General features: G+C 27.3%; 1 protein-coding gene across 7 annotated transcripts in view; it reads left to right on the top strand.

The window, feature by feature from the left end:
• The window catches only part of ERR (estrogen-related receptor), a 280,760-nt gene that overhangs the window by 212,422 nt on the left and 45,958 nt on the right, over window positions 1-22,380 (top strand). For 6 of the 7 annotated variants that reach the window (XM_075366814.1, XM_075366811.1, XM_075366808.1 and 3 more), the window contains one exon: window positions 15,949-16,074. In XM_075366814.1, the coding sequence (XP_075222929.1) occupies window positions 15,949-16,074 (126 nt within the window). Of the gene's footprint in view, window positions 1-9,035; window positions 9,056-15,948; window positions 16,075-22,380 lie in introns of those variants that run through there. The other variant, XM_075366815.1, reaches the window with a different exon arrangement.

Raw genomic sequence — 22,380 nt, 5'->3', positions numbered from 1 at the left:
AAATGTAGATTGGGGTTTAAAAACATGAAGAAAAGGTGTCAAATGAATCGGTGGAATTTAGAGAAGCTTGAGGAAGAGGAGCTAAGAAGATTTTTGAGGAGGACATCGCAAGAGGTCTGAGTAAAAAAGATAAGGTAGAAAATGTAGAAGAAGAATGGGAGAATGTTAAAAAGGAAATTCTTAAATCAGCAGAAGCAAACTTAGGCGGAATAAAGAGAACTGGTAGAAAACCTTGGGTTTCAGACGATATATTACAGCTGATGGATGAACGTAGAAAATATAAGAATGGTAGTGATGAAGAAACTAAAAGGAACTATCGGCAATTAAGAAATGCTATAAACAGGAAGTGCAAACTGGCGAAAGAAGAGTGGATTAAAGAAAAGTGTTCAGAAGTGGAAAGAGAAATGAACATTGGTAAAATAGACGGAGCATACAGGAAAGTTAAGGAAAATTTTGGGGTACATAAATTAAAATCTAATAATGTGTTAAACAAAGATGGTATACCAATATATAATACGAAAGGTAAAGTCGATAGATGGGTGGAATATATTGAAGAGTTATATGGAGGAAATGAAGTAGAAAATGGTGTAATAGAGGAAGAAGAGAAAGTTGAGGAGGATGAAAAGGGAGAAACAATACTGAGATCTGAATTTAAGAGAGCATTAAAACATTTAAATGGCAGAAAGGCTCCTGGAATAGACTGAATACCTGTAGAATTACTGTGCAGTGCAGGTGAGGAAGCGATTGATAGATTATACAAACTGGTGTGTAATATTTATGAAAAAGGGGAAGTTCCATCAGACTTCAAAAAGAGTGTTATAGTCATGATACCAAAGAAAGCAGGAGCAGATAAATGTGAAGAATACAGAACAATTAGCTTAACTAGCCATGCATCAAAATTCGTTTGGAATATGTAAAACAATTTGTTAGGGACATAGGATGTAGGGGGTATACCGAAATGAAACGACTAGCACTAGATAGGGAATCTTGGAGAGCTGCATCAAACTAGTCAAATGACTGAAGACAAAAAAAAAACATTCTTCATTCATTCTTGTTGAGGATTAAGGTAAATTTACCTAGGATCTTTTCTTACTTAACCACAATCATGGTTTATAATCAGATGTTTTATTTTGTCAGTACTACCAAGCAGAATTGTCATTTTATTGGATAATGATGCGATTGAAATTTAAAAGCTTCAAATTTTTTTAGGAATCCTTTAACACTCCCTTCTTCTTATGTTTATAATTCATGTAAGCTTTTCTTACTACATATACGCATTTTATTTTTCTGTGAAGTGGATCACCATGTTGAAGTTTACCTTTCAAGATTTTTTCTTTACAATGTACAGGCTGAGCAACATAAAACTGAACCTATAATGAAACCACTACCCAACACTATTTATGAAGACTAACACAACTAGTGCAACTAGTGAATGTATATGTTATACTACTAATTGTTGCTGTCATTTGTCAGGTGGTTATGTGTCAGTGTAGTTAGGTTTTGTTGCATTGCATATTCATTCTGAATCGTATGAAGAATCACGTCAGTTATTCGTAGAAGGATTTCTGAATGCCTGTATCCTAGCAAAGAGTAGCATACACGATTTAGTTAAAAAGTGGCATACAGCAGTTCAGTTTCAAATGCAAAATAAAATACGCAACCTTCCATTAGGACTCCACGGGTCATTGCTGATATTGAAAGGAGAATTACTGCCAGGCCAAAAAAATCACTATGCAAGTTATCCCAACAATCTGGTGTTAAATACACATCTTGATCGTAAAATCTTTCATGAATTAAATTTGAAACCATATCATGTTACAACCGTGCAACAACTGAAGGAAGGAGACAGACAACCTGCTGTCAGCAGGAGACGGTGGCCCCCACATTCTCCAGAGTTGTTAACGTGTGATTTTTTTTTTCTTTGAGGCTACTTTAAGGAGAGAGTTTATGCATCTAATAACAATATTTATGAACTGAAGGTGAATATTCAATGAGAAATCAACACAGTTGACAACAATGTTTTGCATTAGACGACTTTCAATGTGATCAGTCGAGCACAAAAGTACATTGATGCTTAGGGTGGTAATTTTGAACATCTTTTGTAATAATAAAGGTAAATAAATGCAACATTTAAATTAGTTTTTCTTATTTAATTTATTTATCATTCATAAAATTTCATTCCTACGGATTCTGCTGCAGTTACGTTTTGTTGCTTACCGTTCTTTTGTTGCTTACCGTTACATTATGAGTTCTTTTGTTGTATATTGTAACAAGACGGGCATAATGGACCTGAGTAATGGATTCCTAACAATTAAGAAGAAAGTAGTAGGAGATATAATAATGGGAGGAATCCAGGAAGGGGCTAAAAGAAACCCTTTTAGTAAAGGCAACAGGTCAATTTAATAATTGTCTTTTGTAATACTGCCCACTGACATACCTAAACATATGTTCTGTGAGAAGAGTTAACAGAACCAGGCTTGGAACGTTAGTGAACCATATTCTCATACTTTGAGTTGGGTGCGGTCCGACAGGTAAAGAGGATAGGAGTAAAAATACTCCAGCGAAAATCAGTCTAAGTGAGTCATTTTGATGTGGGTCTGCAAGAGAGTGCTACAATAGTCCTGCAAGAGAGTATTTTGCAAGAAGGACAGTGAAGGAGAAAATTTCTAGTAAGTACAAGGTGACATCATGAGTAATTCCAGTATATGAAAACAAGAAATGTTTGGTGAGTTACTATTAGACTATAAGTGAAAGAGATGCACTAAATCTCATTTATAAATTGTTAGGGCAGTTTTATTTGTGAACAGCAAAGGTATTTGCAGTGAAAGAAAGTTGGTTTCCGTTTCTATTGCTTGTATTTCACGTGATATTATTATATTATTATTAATAATATGATGTTGTTGCATGAAAAAATCACGTGAAAATTTGATCTTTTTTTTCTAAAGAAGATCATATCCTTAGTATAATGGTCACTTGGTTGAACATTGGAATCAAACAAGTATTAAAACTTGTATAACATATTTGATAGCTTGTGCTGCTGTGCTGGACTTTCAGTCTGGGGTTCCTGCTTATATTATTACTTAATTGAAGTTACTTTCTTTTATTTAAGATAGTAAAAAGTCAAGGATATGTAATAAATTAACGAATAGTTATCGGTTAATTCCTGTTAATCTTCCAAATATAAAAAAATTAATTTGAATTTGCTGGGAATACATTCTACCTCTGTGGCTTATTGGCTTAAGGTCAGACCCTAACATGTCCTCCATACGTATGTTTTTATAAAAGTATAGTTTTAAAAATGTAGAGAATATTTTTCAGTTAAAATATTACATTTTGTTGAAATTCTTTGATTGTATTGGTAATATACTAATCTGTGGTTAGTGTCAATAAAAGGAATAAAATGAAACTTTTAAGAAAATGTTTGTTAGAAATTGAAAAAGATTTATTATATGAAAATTTGTGATCTGATGAATAATCTTTTATAGTTTATAAAACAATATATTTGGTGTATGTTGTCTGTGATTTACAGTCTATACCAAAAATTGAACAAGCTTTTTTTAGAAAACATGTTAACAAAGTCTAAAACTACAAAACAAATTAGTCTGGTTTGTATTTTTTTAATAAATTTTACATTATACATACACAGCTGTTTTGTTTTCATCTTTTAAACTTTTTTTAAAAATATATTCTAGACACAGAATTTGTACATGGAGTTGTACTAGATTTTTATTTAGCACATATGTAATTTTAGCATATTATATGTCATTTTATGTGATTCATCTTTGAGATATAAAACAGATTGTATTAATTTTATTATTTACAAAAAACATTTAATTGGTTGGACTAATGTTTAAATGTAAAAATTTTCTTATTTTTATATAATGAGTGTAATAGACTGCTGTAATAATTATCATAATTGTTAGTGTAGTTGTTATTACTGGCATTATTTATTACATTGTGATTGTCAGCAGAATTGTTTATCCTAAGTACAGTACACATTTGTAAATGTTAAAAATTGAAATTTATTAGAAGAAAAACATTTATGCAATTTAAATATCTCTTCTTAGGAACTGTTACACTTAACCAGAAAAACTAGCAATTATAAATAAATACCACTCTGCTGACCTCTGTGATGGAGTGGTAGCATCTCAGTCTTTCACCCAGAGATCCCACGTTCGAATACAGTTAGCCACGGTAACAGAATTTTTTTCATATGCCTCAAAGTTTTTTAATTTTCCCAAAGCATAAACTTTTTGAGCTTAAGTGGTAAATTAATTGTAAAAAGGAATATTTTTTTAACATAACATGATTTACATTGTCAGGGTGTAATAGTGCTGTTTTATGGATAGCAAATGGAAACTACTACAGCATTTGTTTTATAGGATCAGAGGTAAGACTAGAAAAGAGAAATATAATTTCTATTAGAAATTTGGATTGTTACTCTCTAGTAGAAGTTTGAAAAGGCCCAGAAAAAAACTTGTAATGAAACTTGAACTGAGCATCTAATCCATAATTGATAGAATTTTTTTGAAATTTAAATTTTGTTTCTAGTAACGTAATTTGAGCAGAGTTAGAAAAAGTTTAAATAAGTATAATTTTTTGACACAAGGTTAGTGATGATATTGAATGGTGAAAGTTATCCACCACTTGTTTTACATTGTGCAGCATTTAATTGATGTACTGCTAATAAAATATAATTTTTTTTGCTTGATTATTGTCGATATTATCAGTTGAAATTAAATAGTTATTGATTAAAAAAAATTCTATATTAAAATAAAATTAATGTTCATGCCAACATTGTGCCATCACAATGTTGAATTCTTTTTCACCTAGTACCCGTCTTTGTTATCAGATATGTTATATGTTAAGTAAAATGTCCTAACAATTGACACAAGGCAACATTTACTTTATTTCAAGAATAACAAGCATTCCATGTTAGCTTAAAAAGGAAAGTGAAGAATAAAGTAGTATCCATTAAGCTAAATATAATTTTTTATACTACTATGGCAAAACAGCCGAGTCGTTTGTGATCATATGTAGCCTTAAGTAATATAATTTTTATGCATACAGAAACTTGCTGTATAGCAGATATCATAAGTTTTATAGAAATCAGTTGAGACTAATGCTTTTGCTTTTGACTCAGTTTTTTTTTTTACTTATATGCTTTACATGTATCACAGTTATGAGAAAGCATAGGTAGGTTGTAGAAAAAAATTAATGCACTCTATATATGAGTAACAATTCATTATGTATACTTGTTTCAGTCAATAGGAAAGTAGCTGTGATTCTTTTGTAAAATTAGAAGAATGGAATTTAAATGACTGAAAGGGAGAGTGTTTCATATAAAGATAGAAAAATAACTTATTCTAATTACTAAACGCAATTGTGTTACATTTAAATACTAGATAATGGGAACAGGAAACACTATTTTTCCATTATTTCTGTTAGTAAAGGTTGTAACTAATGAATTGCAGCAGAATCATTTCATACTCTTATATCCACTTACTGTTCTATTAATTAATGTATTTATATTATTTTTATTTTAATAAAATAAGTGATTTGTTGTGTACTTGGTCTATCAAGACACATGCCTCCTGAACATTAATGGAATATTATTTCTGTAGTGTACATTTGCAATATGAATATATATTATTCTCTTTTTGGGGAAATTTTAAGTCTTAAAATTTTAATATTCATCTCCTTAAGCTTGTAATATCAATAAATGCATGTTATACATGGTAAATGGCTTTTTATAAAAATCACCAACAATAATATTTTTATTAAAAATTTCTTAATAAGTACATGTATTTTCAAAAAAGTAACTGATTTTTTAAATTTTGATTTTCAAAATACTAAAATTGTTAATTTTTTCTCATCTGATCTATATTCCTCAGCAGTAAAATTGCAGAACTTAAATTTTTCATCCTCTACTTAAGTTTAACTTTTTTACAGGCCTATACTGATAATTTCAGTAAACTCTACTTATTTATCCAATATTAAATTTCTTGACCTGCTACAATTTAAAGATAGTATCTTTCATGTACAGTTTATTATTCTATTAATTACTCTAATAAAAACAAAGGTCCTATAAATATTTTGTAGTGTTGCTGGAAATAAATAATAATAATTTTATGACTTATTATTGATACTACTGTTCTATTAAGTACAGTTTTAATATAATATCAACTTAGATATTTAAAAAAACACCAGAATACCAACAAGAAAAAAATTAGAAATTTGTATTAATAAGGTTTGTTAATTAAAGTTAATACAAGTAAAAATAAAGTTTATATTATACCATTACAAGTAATGGTTTAATTAAAACCATTACATTAGGTTTGTTGTAATTTGTTTCAATTTTACATTAGTAAATATACTAAACATATTAAAATTTGATTACTCACAACATCGCCTAAGAATTCATACTGCTAATTTATTTTTGCATTAAAACTTTTTGTGAATACTGTACATTCCCTCTTTAATATTTATGGCATTTTCAGGATCTTAGCTCATGAAAAAGGAGATTTAACTATTTACCAACAAATATTGTAATAAAAAATTCAAAGCAAATACTTTCTTGTTAGTTATATAAATAATTGTCCATTCCTTGCATTCTTTTTCACCTGTGCATTAAATAGCATGTTATTAATAGTTATCAGGTTATATTTAAAGTGTGAAGGGTATGTGGTGTTTTTATTTTTTGAAAAAATATTTATTGCTTTATTGGCTGCTTGTTAAATTGTTATATGATGTAAAGACATTTTCTGTTTTTGTTATTTTAGTATGGATGGAATACCGATTTTAGGAATGTGTAAATATTTACATATCAAAATAAAATTTGTTGTACACACACACACACTGTGTGTGTATACACACAGATTGTGTGTGTGTGTGTATACACACAGATTGTGTGTGTGTGTACACACACAACGCATGTGTGGATGCATAATAGAGTTTAAAAGAATATAATATGGGTAAAGTATGAAGTCTAGTTTATAAAAATTTTTCTGCACTAGGTTAAGTTCAGTTAGATTTTATTAAAACCATTTTATCCCTAAGAAAAATGTAATTAAAAGAAATTTTGATGAAATTAAAAGAAATTTTAATGTATTATTTTTATTTGTTGTGCTGTTTAGTGGCTTATTGATTACCTTGGGATTATAATAAATTAGTTGTATCATTGTTTTGTTGATATTACAGTTTCTTTATAAAAGAACACATTTTTTGAGTATTCAAAAATGTTACAGTTAAGAGGAGATTGTGGGAGAGCGCTGTGGTATACTGTACTACAAAATCTGTATTTTTATACTGTAAACAGTTTATGCTACTTGCACTGCATATGACCTTCAGTATTCTCTTATTGCTGACTGAATTACATGCCCATATACTTATAGTCGCATTTCTTTCACAGTTCATTTGTTATTTAGCATTTTATTATTACTTCAATCGACATTGCAGCTACTACTGCTGCATGGTTGGAAATGTGAATAAACTATTTTGCATATCCATAGTCAATTTTTTTTCTATTTATTATTTTATTCTGTGTTTCTTAGATTTCATTGATATTTCAAAATTTATTACTAGATTTTTTCTAGTACAGTCTGCATTTTTTTATATTAACATCTTTTTTAATATTCAATTACAGATTGTAATTTTGTGAATAAGAGAGTCTGTTATTGTAATTATTATTAATTTAAATTTTAGTTTTTAAATGAAACATATTGTTACCCAATCAGTGAAATTTTGTGTGAATTACTTGAGGGGAATGAAAACGTCAGAATCTTCTGAGTTGGTACAAGAAGCGAAGTAATAGTTGAAAATAAAAAAAATATGTGTACGAATCAAAGCAATCACCAGATGCAGGATAAGCTCTTCCATGAAAATAGAAATCTTATAATATACTAAAACTTCATCTTGGACCAACAAAAATTGCTAGTGATAGCAATGTTGCTGTACTGCAATAAGATTCACATTGTTTTTCTTTACTTTTATTACAGTAATGATTAAATGATAAGTGCACTATGTACGTAATCAGACTTACAAACGAGAAACATCATTAAAGGTTGTATTTGAGAGGATATAAAATAAAATAGGCAAAATTTAATTAACCAAATGAAATTGGTGGTAGCAGCAACTATTAAAAAATACTGCAACTGCAGCAATACTGTAAAATGACTGAGAAAATCTTTTTTTGTAATTTGTCACAGTTAAGTTACCTGTACTTCTTTTATTTTTAACCCATGAGTCCACCATTGCTTCAGAGGTATTGCTTCAGAGGATGAGATGAATGATTTGTATCGTGTGTGAAAGTGCCATGCCTGACCAGGATTCAAACCCAGGACCTCCAGATCAAAGGCCGATATGCTACCACTCGTGCCACAGAGGCTGGCTTTTTAGGGGAGGGTTTTCTTGTTAAAATTTACTATTTTTACTGTTAATGACAATAACTAACATATCAGAACTGAAAGGTCAAAATTATTTTGATACATTTTTTAATTGACTTAAAATAAATAAAAAATATTTTCACAGAATAATGTAACAATTTATGTTTATTTCATTTAAATAAAAAATATGTTGAATATAGATTATATCATGATTCAGAAATGTGGATTTTTTTAATAATATTGTTTATTGATTTTTTTTTCAAAATTTGGTACTAAACAAAATATAATTTAATTTGCTGGATTTTTGTAATCATATGTTTTTGTTATTTATAATGGTATTAAAATCTACTTCGTTTAATGTGGGCTAGTGATTGAATTTATTATTAGAACTAAAACCAGGGCTTGTATTCAGTTTCATACAATTTTTAGGCCTAAAGCTTTTTACACTATCACATGATGTTTTGGACTATGTCAGTGATGATGCAAAGAGTTAGAATGCTTCTCATTTTTCTTGGCTGTAGTTCCATTACGGAGTTCATATATATATGACTCACATGAATGATGTTTAGGGTTGTATTTTAACCAGTAGAGTATCATGTGCCAGTAATGTTGGATTATGAACTATTTTTATATTCACACGTGTCTCATGATTTATTTAAAAATTTCTCAAGGTATGTTGCTTAGCAAATGAATTAAATTTTAAAATAGATTTAATCTATATTGTTCAAGAACTAAATATTAAAAATAAACCTACGGCTGCCCTCTTTTTTTAGTTATTGTTTGTAACAAACTAGTTGAGATTTATCAGTTCTTTTTTGACTATTCAAAACCTGTGTTTTGAAAATATTTTTGTTTAAAAAGATTTCTATTTAGCATATTTTAAAAATTTGTTTTATTAAAAGTATAAATACTAAACTTTTTCATTTCATTAAATATTTTCATTTCTATTTGGATTAAATCTTAATACCGTAGAAGTAAATAAATTTAGCCTAATTGAAAATCAAGCAAATAGAATGAAAATGGGTAGTCTAATTATTTTTTTCTATTTTTCAGATTAATTTTATAAATAAATAGCTTACTCATTTCATAATACTAGTAGTAACATTAAATATATTTATGATTTTTCTAAAAAGCAGATTTTGTTTTTTTATGTGCCTGTTTACTTTGGAAACATATCTTGCATGAAATCTTTTCTAAAAAAAATCCAAAGATGTAAAATTTGAACAAGAGTAGCAGAAAGAGGAGTAGAAAGGCAGAGTACATCTTCAGTTTGTGGTTCTCACCTCATTATGTTATTTACTTTGTTTTCCTATGCATCTATTGATTATTATGCTTAGAATTACTTCTCTTTATTTATTTAATATAATGTAAGCCAGCTTTTCCGGGCAACTACAAAAACTAAAAAAAAAACAAAACTGGCAAATTCATACCATAAGAAATCTGCTAGTTAATTTTATAGCTAACTCATCCATTGATGTAATTCTACATAATAGTAGTTGTACACTTCCATTACGTAGTATCAATAGGAGCAGTTTTTCATGTTATTGAGAGAGCAATATGTTTAATATGTTTTATACCAAGTAAATACAAAAACACTAATTTTATATATATGTATATTCTGCATTTCTTTAACTGATTTTCTAAAATTCCATATCTCTGGTGAATCTGGTTTTGAACCTGGTTCACCAGTGATGTGGTAATTTTAGTTAATTATTCTTAAAATAAAATTGATTATCACAAGTAGATTCCATCGAGATTAAAGTTCGCTTGCATCCCATTTCTTTAGGAAGTACTTCCATTGACTGTTAACCACAGTAACACTGGATTAATATGACTTTATTAATCATTTAATTAAAAAACTAAGTTAGAATGTTAATAATATTTATTAAATTTGTCATTACTATATTTGTACAATAATAAAAAACAAAGTGAATGCATTCCACTGTTTAACTCATTTATATTCCTCTTGTTTATTTAGCCATTTTACATAGTTAAATAAGCATTTTTTGCCCATTTATGCATAAAGCTACTTAGTATTCTCCATCCTCTAAAAACCAATGGACCTAACAAACTGAACTTCTCAGTCTACTATTTATGATTCTTCATCTGTTCCCTCACTTTCTTTCCTGGTATTAACTGTAAACAAAGCTTTCTTATAAAATAAAAACAGGTTTTTTGTTATGTTAAAAAAAGAAAAGTGAAAATAATTTTGATATCTCTAAAAATACTTGCCTACATTCTAACATTTACAATGTGATTTTAAATTAAACTTTTTTTTCTGTATTTTTGGATTAAGGAATCACAGTATTGTACATATCACAACATTTTTAGAGCTAAGAATTGTTGATGTGCTTCACTATTATGGTACCCAGTAACAAGATACATGAACAAAACATTAGAAGTCGATTTTCATCAGTTGTTTCTTCATTTTATTTGTATTAATTTTTTTAAATTTTGAGTTAATTATTCCTTAAAATGATAATAGTAATCTCAGTCATAGTTCAGTAGTTTTACAGTTTTAAGTAATCCAGTATACAATACTGTTACTTTTACCCCCCCAACAAAAAATACATTAACACCAATTACTAATGAGAATATCAAAGTATGATGACATATGCAATATGTATACTTTCAGGATTTTTTTTAATATTTAAGTAAAAATCTTTGTTTAATGGGCTGTAATGAAATTTCAATCATTTAATGAAATATTACTGAACAATTCAAGACTGGCTTTCTCACCTGGTATATTATATTTTTATTCCTTTATTTATAATTTAGTTAACTCAGTTTAATATTTTGCAGTTAACTTAGTTTAATATTGGGTGTAACTTTTTACAAAATTTGTTTCAGCTCATGTTTTTCACATAGTTGTTACACCTGTTGTCCACAGTGTACAAATACAGTTATTATAATGCCATATATTTTAACACAAATTTAAGATGAAAGCAAATTTTATAATCGTTTGACATTATAGCTAAAATTGACTTTTTTTTTAATTTTTATAAGACAACAATATCTAATCTTCTGCAAATATTTTCACAAGATTGTTTTCTTCTAAATTTTTATACAAGCTTTTTACACTTCCATTTGGTCTTCTGACTGGTTTATTTGTGCTTACACTGTTGTTTATTTATAATTTTAAATATATTTCTTGACTATTTCTCTTTTAATTATGATTGGTATTATGGTAATAGTACATCATCTTGGTTTTATGAACCACACCAACAAAAGTAACTTTTAGTTAGTATAGTTCCTCTTCAACCCTAACATTGAATATTTTCTTCCAACATATGCTATCTGTGAAAAGTATATATCATTAGAGTTTTATCCACTCTAAAAATGTTTCAAGTTTTATATTTAAAAGCTAATTTGTGTCAGAGGTGTTTGTATAGATTATTATTTTACATCATTATTGTTTTATTATGTTCATGATTAAACATTTCTTTTTAAAGAAATGGTTCTTTAACTTTCACAGTTGAAGTGAATCATAAATCGTATACATAGTTTATTTGTAGGATACAATTTTGTGTGGTTTAGAATTCCTTAAGTACAAATTCCATTTGTGGAAAAAATTATTGCGAACTTTGTACACAATGTGAATAATTTCTAGTAATGGATGGATACAGTTGCTGTTGAAAATCAATTAAAAAATTACAGCCAATTACTGTTTGTCACAACTTATTCACTTTTATGTAAAAAAAAACTTGCAACTACCTTTTTATGTTTAACACGTACAACAGGAAATTGTGTTGTGTATTGATATTGATATGAATTAGTAGTGTTTAAGCAAATTTTCAGTCAATCTGTAATGGTAAGCTGTTTATTGTAATCAAGGTGTTTGATAGTTGAGTCAAATAAGAATTTTAAAAAAACATTTCTGATTTGTTAATGCATAAATGTAAAAAGAAGAATAAGAAGTGTCCTCATTACACCAAGAAAAGGACAACACCTAGTACTTTTTATTATTTTCTTTATGAACAGTAGCTAATTTATTTGCCTGAGGTGGTGATGATGTTTGAAAATCAGTTAGGTTGTATCTGCCCTCACTCTTGCTGCAGTTTTAAATGATTACATTTAATTTACATTTTTTAAATTTAATATACTTCTTGTATTGGAGCATAAAATTTAAAATTCTAACTTCACTTATTTAGGGAAAAATTATAAAATTATTCTTCTAGTAAAATATATTAAATGCATACGAATAATAAATATATATATATAATTTAATATTTTTTGTTTACTTAATTATTATAATAAAAGGGAATTATAATTTTCTGATATTTCATAGATTTATGTTATTTTAAACTAGTTTTGTGATACAGACTGGTGTCGTATGAAGCTTATTAAGTATATGTTAGTGGGAAATTACAGTGTGATGTTAGAAGTCCTTGAACATTCAGTGATTGTACAGATTCTTAATCTGTAAAGTTGGGGCCTTATGGGATAATGTACTGTCATAATTTGTTAATTATATTTAAAATTTTCCATTGTAATAATTATTGAAAGTTTAGACTGCAGTATGTATATTGAATTTTGATTGTATTCCTTTTGCGTTATGGTTAATAATTGCATACCTAATAAATTATGTTCACCTTGTAGGTTGCAGCTTTTGTTTTAGTTAATTTGGTTTCTATTTAGTATTTAAGATTTTGTTACAGTCTTGTCTTTGAAAATCTCCTAGAAGAGCAGGAAATCTTATATTTTTTATTGTATCTTGATTTATGTAATTATTTAGTACTTATTTAGTACTGGGTTGTAGACAATATATAATTTTTCTGTTTATACTTCAGTTAATGTACATCTGTGAAGTGCTAGTTCATTCTGTTCTGTGAAGTGTGATTTGTGCCTTAAGCATGTATTGTAGACTAATTTTGCCAACTTATTCAGTTGTAATGCCAATGTTTTATTATTATTTCATATGGATTACATCTTATGTGAATAAATTTTGTTATAGCAGTACTACTGTAATGTGTATTGATCATGAGGATTGTTTGAAATAGATTTCAAACAAAATCTATTTCAGTGGCATCTGAAATAGATTTCAGATCTACTGAAATCTATTGACATCACAGTCCATATCAGGAAAAATACAAATTTGAATTTGGTAGAATTATTTGCTCTTAGTAAATATATATTATAAAATTTGTATAAAAACTACAATTATTTTTAGAATTCTACTTGGTCCAGTTTAACTATTTCTGTGTTATTTATTACTTACCTTTCTCGAGTATGTTTTTCAAAAAAGTACCATTTTTTTTTAAAACTCCTTAATTATTTAAGTTTTAAAGATATCATATTGGGACTTTTTTTTAATTAATAACTATCTAGTGAACTAGAGACTTATTGCATGAAATTCATAAAATTTGTCGCAGATATTTTTTAAAAATAAATGTCTTCAGTTGGTAAATGCTAATGCTTTGCTGTTCCTGGTCTGTAAAATTTGACACCCTTCATAAATAGCATGCATCAACTTAATCCACAAAAATCAATTACCGTAATTTCAGTTGAACTTTACATTGCAGCTAACCTAAAACTGGTTCAGTCAAAGTTATAAAAACCTTAATACAACTTCAATTTGACATTCTTTTCAAAATTTCCGTACTTATACTTTAATCGTTTTATTTCATCTTGCATTGACAAAAAATGCAGCATTCTGATGAGAACATTGTAAAAATTTATATTGTCCATGGACCAAAGAAAGGTAATAAATTATTTTCTAACATAGAGAAAATCTTTACAAAAAACAATTAATAGAAAAATTTAATTTGTAAATAATAAAAACATCAGAGGAACACTTTAAAAAAAGTGTCTGAAACCTCAAACACTGTCTGATGGTTTATCAAATTAAAATCCTGTTTGTATTTATATATGTAATATTTTTTTAATATAATTAATTTTGTTTCATCTTTATTATTAATTTCTAATATTCCTAAATTTGTGTTAATTTCAGAAGTAGAATGTTTATTATTTATTAGATGATCTGCCATATTTAAATAAATAATGAATTTATTATTTTTGAAATCTCTATAATGTTCAAGAAATCTAGTTTTAAATAATCTTATTTGTTTTTCCTGTATAAATACAATAATTACATTTAATTTTACAAATTCCACAGATTGTTTCTTTTGTTTTTTTTTTGTTTTTTAAATATTATGTGGTTATTAGGTTGATATGCTGATTTAAATATATCTTTATTGTAAATTTTAGTTATGTTTTCAATGATATTAGTTTATTTTCTTTCATTTTTTTGTTATATATTGGTTGTAAGGTAGTTGTTATTTTGTTATTAAGTTTTTGATAGTTGTATATGCATCATATACATGTATGTTTTTATTTCATTATTTAACTTTTTTTTGTTATTTGTTTTATTACTCTATTAATCATATTTGAATATATGTTAATTTTATGAGAACAAGGGTGATTTGATTTTTTATGAATTGCTATGTATAGATGTAGGTTTTCTATATATTGATGTTTCAAATTTAGTGGGCCTTGTTTATTTCGATATTGACTTATAATTAATGTGTAACATTCTATTACTATCTATTTCAAATGTGAATTTAAAATTTTCATTATAAGAATTTAATTTCTTTAATATTATTAGATGTTCATTGTTTACCAAATTATATATAATGAAGAGAATCTTCAACATGTACCATGTCCGTATTAAAATGTTTACGTATATGTGTGGTGCCATGTACTAATTTATTTTATAAATACTGCAAAAATATTTCTGATATAATTGCTGATACTTTACATGTAGGATTTCCTTATAAAAACTGCAACAGATAGGTAGCATTTGTTTCAATTAATATGCAATTTTCATTATTTTTGTATTTTTATTTTTAAATTTCTACTACACAAAAGGAATTTTTTTCAATCATGACAAGGATGCGGGATCCCGCTAATTTTTATACCATGAAATTTCTATACCATGATTGTTTAGGAAAATAATTAAATTATGATACCACGAATTTAAAAAATTTTGGTCAGAGGTGGTGTAATATTAAATTAGTTGAAACTATAAAAATGATGGCTACAGTTTCTTATAGTTTAAGCTATTGGGATTTTATCTTAGTTCACTCCCTTCAATTACCAGGATCCTATTCCCTGACGTATTAAAAATATTGTAAAACCAATTTGTACTGAACCATATATCCCGAAATATTGTGGAACCATAGTAAGAAACAGTTTACCACTAAAAATGGCTACTATTTGTAGGAGCGATTTGTATTTTATGCCAGAATGTCAACCTGTCAGTTAAATCACCTTACAATGGAATTATTTTTTTATGCATTAGGTTGTGGTTATATTTCAGCTAGTATTAATTTTTAAAGCTTTAATTTATTTATTCGCTGATGTATTTATTAGTCGTTTAAATTATAGTGTTCTACTGAATCTTCAGAATGCTATGGTGGTTTCTCATCAAAGATTCAAGTTTTGGATTTTGATAATATAGTATATATACTACCATATTATCATTATGAGAGAGAATGTTGTTTATTATTAAACATTCTATTTCTAATAAGTAGAGGATTTAAAACTTTTTTTTTTTTTGTTATAGGTTTCTATGATGTCTTCTGACAGTCCAACTGGAATGGTTCATATTAAAAAAGAAGACGATACTGGTAATTGCCAGACTTGTTCACCATCAAATAGTACACTCTACTCACCGACACTACAGAGTGAGGTGACTGAAAACTGTTTATTTATTATAAATTATGTAGATAGAAATTTTTTTTATTAACTTAGCATTTACTATATATTCTTTTATTTTCTTTAACTACCTAGTGGCTTATTATTAAATGACTGCTCAGAGTATTACAACAATTTGTAAAAGAAAAGTAATGTAGAATTGAAATTAATGAAATTCTTAAAAATAAAGTTTACAAATAATTAGAAGTTTAGTATAGGACAAGTTGAACTATAATATTTATATATACGAGTATATAGCAATACTGCTATATACAAATAGTATATATTATTATAATTTTCGAACAGAAAGTTCTGGGTTCAAATCCTTTGTCACATTTCATTTGCTAAAAAATTCATCATAAGTGAATTTTGGGCCTAAGTCTATTGTTGCTTAAAGAGTGTGTAAATAATTAAATTATACAGCTACTCCTTTTATGAAATTTCTAAATATGTGAAAAAATTCATAAGTGGCATGAAAATAAGAACCCAGTAATTCATCAAAAAAGACAGGAATTGTTAGATGCATAGATTTTGAATAAAAATATTTGTTATTGTTAATTAAGGATTCAGAACTGAAAAGATTATTAAACTAAAGCTGTTTAATATTTGCAAAAACCATTACTGTATTCTTATTATTCCAGTTCCAGAAAAAATAAATTTCATAATGCCCCAGGCATGGCATTTTTCAAACACTACAAAAAAATTCAATTTCTATATTCCTATGTACAAGATATAATTAAATCAATACATACATAAATTTGTTTTATGTATACATAGTAAAGTACAGTGTCAGGTTTCATTTTTTCTTTGGCACCATATTATACTTATCGATATTCTACTACTGCTGATATCCAGCATAATATGAAACATCATCTAATCTAGTGTTTAGATGCATAGAGGATCAAAGGTGACAGTATCCTTTAACATGTAGAAAAAAATTGCAATTTTTTGCACTGTACTTAAAGAATGTTTTTTAAGGTGCATTTCAGGATTAAAGTTACCATATTTAATACATTTATGTATACAATCTTTACAAATAGTGTGATTTTTAATAAATTTATAAAATATTTTTATAGATGTAAAGAAAAACACTTTTTAATTTTGTTCATGACACAATGTTAGGGGGATTATAAGGTAAAAGTTTATATAATTTTTTTGTTATGGCTTATTTTCAACTGCAGGTCAGTTTTGTTGTAAATATCTTTATATAATCGTCTACAATTTATCTGTATTACTCTAATAACTTTATATGCATTCAATAGATTTTACTAAAATCAATTTATTGTATTGTACAATCATATGATTTCTGCATATTATAATAATAGAAGTATATGGTTTCTGGTTTATTGATTTTATGATCTTATAGTTTAATTTATCATTGTTGTATAAATCATCATTTATACAAGTGTATTACAGTGCAAAATAGATGCAACATTTTATCACTGGCTTCCAATAATATTGTGTAAGTAGTCTTTGAATATTATTAGTTTTCATGAATTATTGTCATTTATTTCTTAAAAATGTTGGAAAAACTTTAATTAAAGTTACATTCAGTCTTAATTTATTTTTTAATCTACGAACAGCTAACTGACTTTATGATTTTGGGCATATCCCCAGTCAATTATTGCAAATTTAGTGAAAATAATAAAGGGTTTGGGTTTCATCATTATTCTTTCTAAATCTGTTATGAAATATGTTTATTTTATTACGCGCGCGTGTGTGTGTAATACAAAAGGTGATTCAGGAGGAAAGGGAAAAAATTTTGGAACAGACTCTAGAACTTGAAAGAAGGAAAAAGTTCATACAAATAAACCAAAAACGCTTTGTTATTGAGTTACGGATAGCAGCAAAAAATTTCACTGGGATTTCAGTTTCCCCCTGGAGAAATCAGGTTGTACTGAAATTTTTGTAGCATTATATAAGTTGTAAACGTGATGGCTTCTTATGTTATTTGATCCAAAAATGGAATAAAGTAGGCAAAACTGTGTCTTCCATAGTTTTCATGTTTTTTTGGATTCCCAAAACTGTTTTTTGGGTTTAAATTCAATAAATTTGTTGACTAACAAATGCTTAAATTTTATTATAAAAACTATTAGAGAATTTAATTCTTGAGAAAATTGATATAGTGAAGTTTATGAAAAAAAAAACTTTAAAAAATTTAAAAAAAATTAAAAACTGTTCTTTGTACAAAAAAAATTCAGATGTTTGAAAAATTAGGTTGGCAACACTAACTGCTTGCTTCGAAATTAATTTGAATACTACTCATTGTTGTCATAAAATTGTCATTACTTGTTAATAATAAATGTTAAAGGGTTTCATTGTTTTTTACATAATTTTGAATTTAATTAATTATTTTTGAGAATTAAGTTATTTAGTGTTTTTGTACTCAAAACTTTACCTACATTTTTCCAACTGAAACTGAATTTAAAAAAGTGAAATTCCATTTTGAATTCTTTGTTTTAAAAGATGTCACATCTCTTAACTCATACAGAATATGCTGTACAGCTTTTGCAATGGAAGTATGCTCCAGTTGTGACTGACGAATACTGATGTTGATATCCTGGACAAATACTTCCAAACTGTAAAGTATTTAGTCGAATTTGTAATAATTTTTGTGAGAATTGTACACTTCCCAGCTCTCATGTTTCATTTAAATGTTTACATGGTGATGAAAGGGAAAACATCCTTCTTATGGTGCAGCTTGGTCCTACAACAAGCATGTGAAGAATTTCTACACGATTCAAAAACTTATAAAGTACTGTATGGAGAACATTACATGACCATGGAATGCTTCTTTATCATGTTCAGAAAGTTTACCACCTACAACTTTGTGACCATACCAGGCAGCTGCAGTTTTGTCAATGGGTTAACAATAATTACCACTTAATTTCATTTATACAATTTTCATATTAAGCTACTTTTACCCACAATGGCATAAATAACTCAAGGAATTCACATCTGTGGACTGAAGAAAATCCACGTGCTGTAGTTGAATTAAATTTCTAGCAATGATTTACAGTGAATGTTTTGTGTGGCATGATTGACAACCAACCAATAGGCCCTTTCATACTAGAACAAAGTGTCACGGGAATAAATTATCTGGAATTTGTAAATGATGAATTTCATAGTGTTGTACTGTCAACTTGGATCACCAACACATTTCACGAATGAAGTAAGATATAATTCTTAGATGAAAAATGTGCTAATAGATGAATTGGGCATAGAGGGCCGATAAATTGGCTACCTAAAACACCATACGTTACTCCCTTAGATTACCCTTTATGAGGATGGATGAAATGTAAAAAGTGTGTTTTTCACTGAATTTTCCTGTTTCGTAAAAATTACAGGAGTTTCAGTCTGGGACCTAATTTATTTGAATTTTTGGGATAAAAAATGAGACTCCATCAAGTTTACCCCTTATATGATGCCTTAACACCTTAAAAATTTCAGTTATGAGCTCACTTTGGGGGGAGGGGGCTGAAACCTGGGTGAAATTTTTTACTAGCTATAGCTCCATAACAAAGCATTTTCAAACATATTTTTGTCCAAAGCAAAAACAAAATATACTTTTTTCTTTTTTCAAGCTTTAAAATCAGTTCCCAAATTTTATATATATATATTTGTATGTGTGTGTGCCCATGCACACACACACACACACACACACACACACACACACACACACACACACACACACACACACACACACACACACACACACACACACACACACACACACACACACACACACACACACACACACACACACACAGAAAGAGAGAGAGAGAGAGAGAGAGAGAGAGAGAGAGAGAGAGAGAGAGAGAGAGAGAGAGAGAGAGTGAGTGATTTCACTCGATTTTATTTCTGTTTCTGTTTTAATCTATTTTCTATTTCTATTTTTATCTTTATTTCTACACTAAGTGTTTCCTAAAGAAACACAAATCCAGAAATTCTTTACGGATTTGATCTGATCTATTGGAGAAACTATATTTTAAATGGAATTTTTGCACAGATTACAGTCAAATTGGTGGTTTTATGTTTTCTGTCCTGAAAAAACTTTCTAAAATGGGATCCAGACTTTTATTTCCAGTAGTTTCTAAGGAGATTGTAAAGCTCTAAAAATGGGGAGTTGAAAATTCACTTTTCACTTCCTTGTATGAAGTAAAGAAAGTATTGTGATTGCGAAAAATTTCAGTTTTCAGATTTCAACAGAAATATCCATTTTGACTAGTTTCGGTTTGATGTCTGTATATGTAAATATGTATCTTGCATAACTCAAAAATGATCAGCCACAGAATGTCAAAATTTTGGATTTAGAACATCTAGTTCTGCACCTCCACTTTTGATTGCAGTCGAATGAACCAAAAGTGTTCAAAAAAAGCCCAAAATCCAAAAAAATTTAGATTTTGGACTTTTCTTAACTACAGTAATAAGCCCTCATTGAGAGTTTTTCAACAATATTGCATAAGTTGTATTTATTTTGATTAGTTGAAGTATTTTGATCTTAGGGGGAGGCACATTGGTTCAAATCAAACTTCATTTTATCAGTTTTTTTTTCATAAATTAACTAAATTGATTTATGAATAATTATTAAAATCATTATAAAAAAAATCTTTATGTTAAATAACAATAAAGAAACATCAGAAGTTATTAATGAGATAAAATTTTATGTACTTTTAATTTAAAAAAAAATGTTTATATGTAATTTAATAGGTGTACAAGGAAGTTATGTAGTGTCCACATCAAATTTTTTACGTGTGGAGTAATATTACCTATTTTCAAAAAAAGATAAAAAATAATTAATAGAATATAATTCTTAGAACATTTATCTAAGTAAAATCAACTGAAAACTAAGAAAACTTTAAGAAATTCTAATTTAAATTGGCCTATTTTAAATTTAAAATAAAACAGGCCAAACATGAGAGAAAAATGTTTAATCAAACATTGTCCGATACTACAAAAAAATAGTAAAAAAAAAAAAAAAATATATATAAATCTTATTGTATTTAGAATTAACATAATTATACCAATTAATAGATTTTTAAAAAAAGAAGAAATTTGGGCAATATGAGATTTGAAAATTTTTATATTATAATTTTTATATCATTTAAGATAAAAGTTTATTTTCCAAACTTGTATCCGGTAATAGTAATCACTCTTTTAAAATAAGATTAAAATTAAAATAATTAAGTATATTGGTTAAACTTACCTAAAAAACTGGCGGTAGTGGTTCTTTGTTTTCTCATATCCCACGTAAACATAAAATATTATTTAATATAGCAGTTTATATTAAAATTGTATTAACTAATATTCAATGTAAATGTATTGTTATTGTTCCGGGCTTACATTTATTATAATTTGATTGTGTTTGGATGATTTTAAATTTCAAACATTTTTTGATGACTTATTTTCTACTTTTTATTATTATTATTATTATTACTACTGCTTTCTCATTAAATTGTTTTGTAAGTGCTTAACTGTTTTGCTAGATTGATAATATGTTAGTTTTGACATTATGTAAGACATTGTAATTCATGATAATTTGAATTTTGTTATTTTGAACAGTTGAGATAGAAATGATTGAATATTTATTTATTTTTATATGTATTAAGTATGAATTATGCAAAAGTTATATCATAATAATTTCAGTTAATTTACATGAATCATTTTATTTCGGGTCACACTGCGGTCATCGATTCATTTGTAAATAAGATCTTTCTAGAATTTTTACACATCTCTTGGGAAACAGAATTTCTATTGAATATTTCTTATGCACAAATTTAGCTGTTACACTTTTGTTATTTTGTGTTCATGTGTGTTATAATATTTATATTTTGTTTTTAAGATTGTTATTATTTTATTAATTTTCATTTAAATTGTAATGGAAATAATCTATGGAATTAAAGATTAATGTCGTCATAGACAACTGTAACAGTAATTTTTATTCTAATATTTATTTACATGTGAGTAGATAATAAATGATATTCTACATTTTAAATTTGTGAGGATTTTTAACTATGAACTGTGCAGTACTTTGTTATTTGTTTCGTTTGATTTATATCAATTACTATATCACTAAATAATAATAATAAAAAATTAGGTATAATATTAAAATTTAGAAGAAAAAAGTGTTTTTAATCATTAATATGTACTTGGCTGTTGTTGAGTGTTCCATCTAACCTAACAGTTTCAACAAAAACTGTGGCTGAACTGCCTACCAAAACATCAGAAATTAGTGAGGAAGCAGTTTCGTTGTTAAAAATTTAGAAAAATTATGATATTTTTACATTTCCGTGCTTTCTAA

The sequence above is a fragment of the Lycorma delicatula genome, chromosome 5, assembly GCF_047948215.1.
Source record: "Lycorma delicatula isolate Av1 chromosome 5, ASM4794821v1, whole genome shotgun sequence".
In the NCBI taxonomy this organism is placed as follows: Eukaryota; Metazoa; Arthropoda; class Insecta; order Hemiptera; family Fulgoridae; genus Lycorma; species Lycorma delicatula.
Note: the sequence above shows the minus strand (reverse complement) of the source record. Positions and strands in the feature narration are given on the sequence as shown.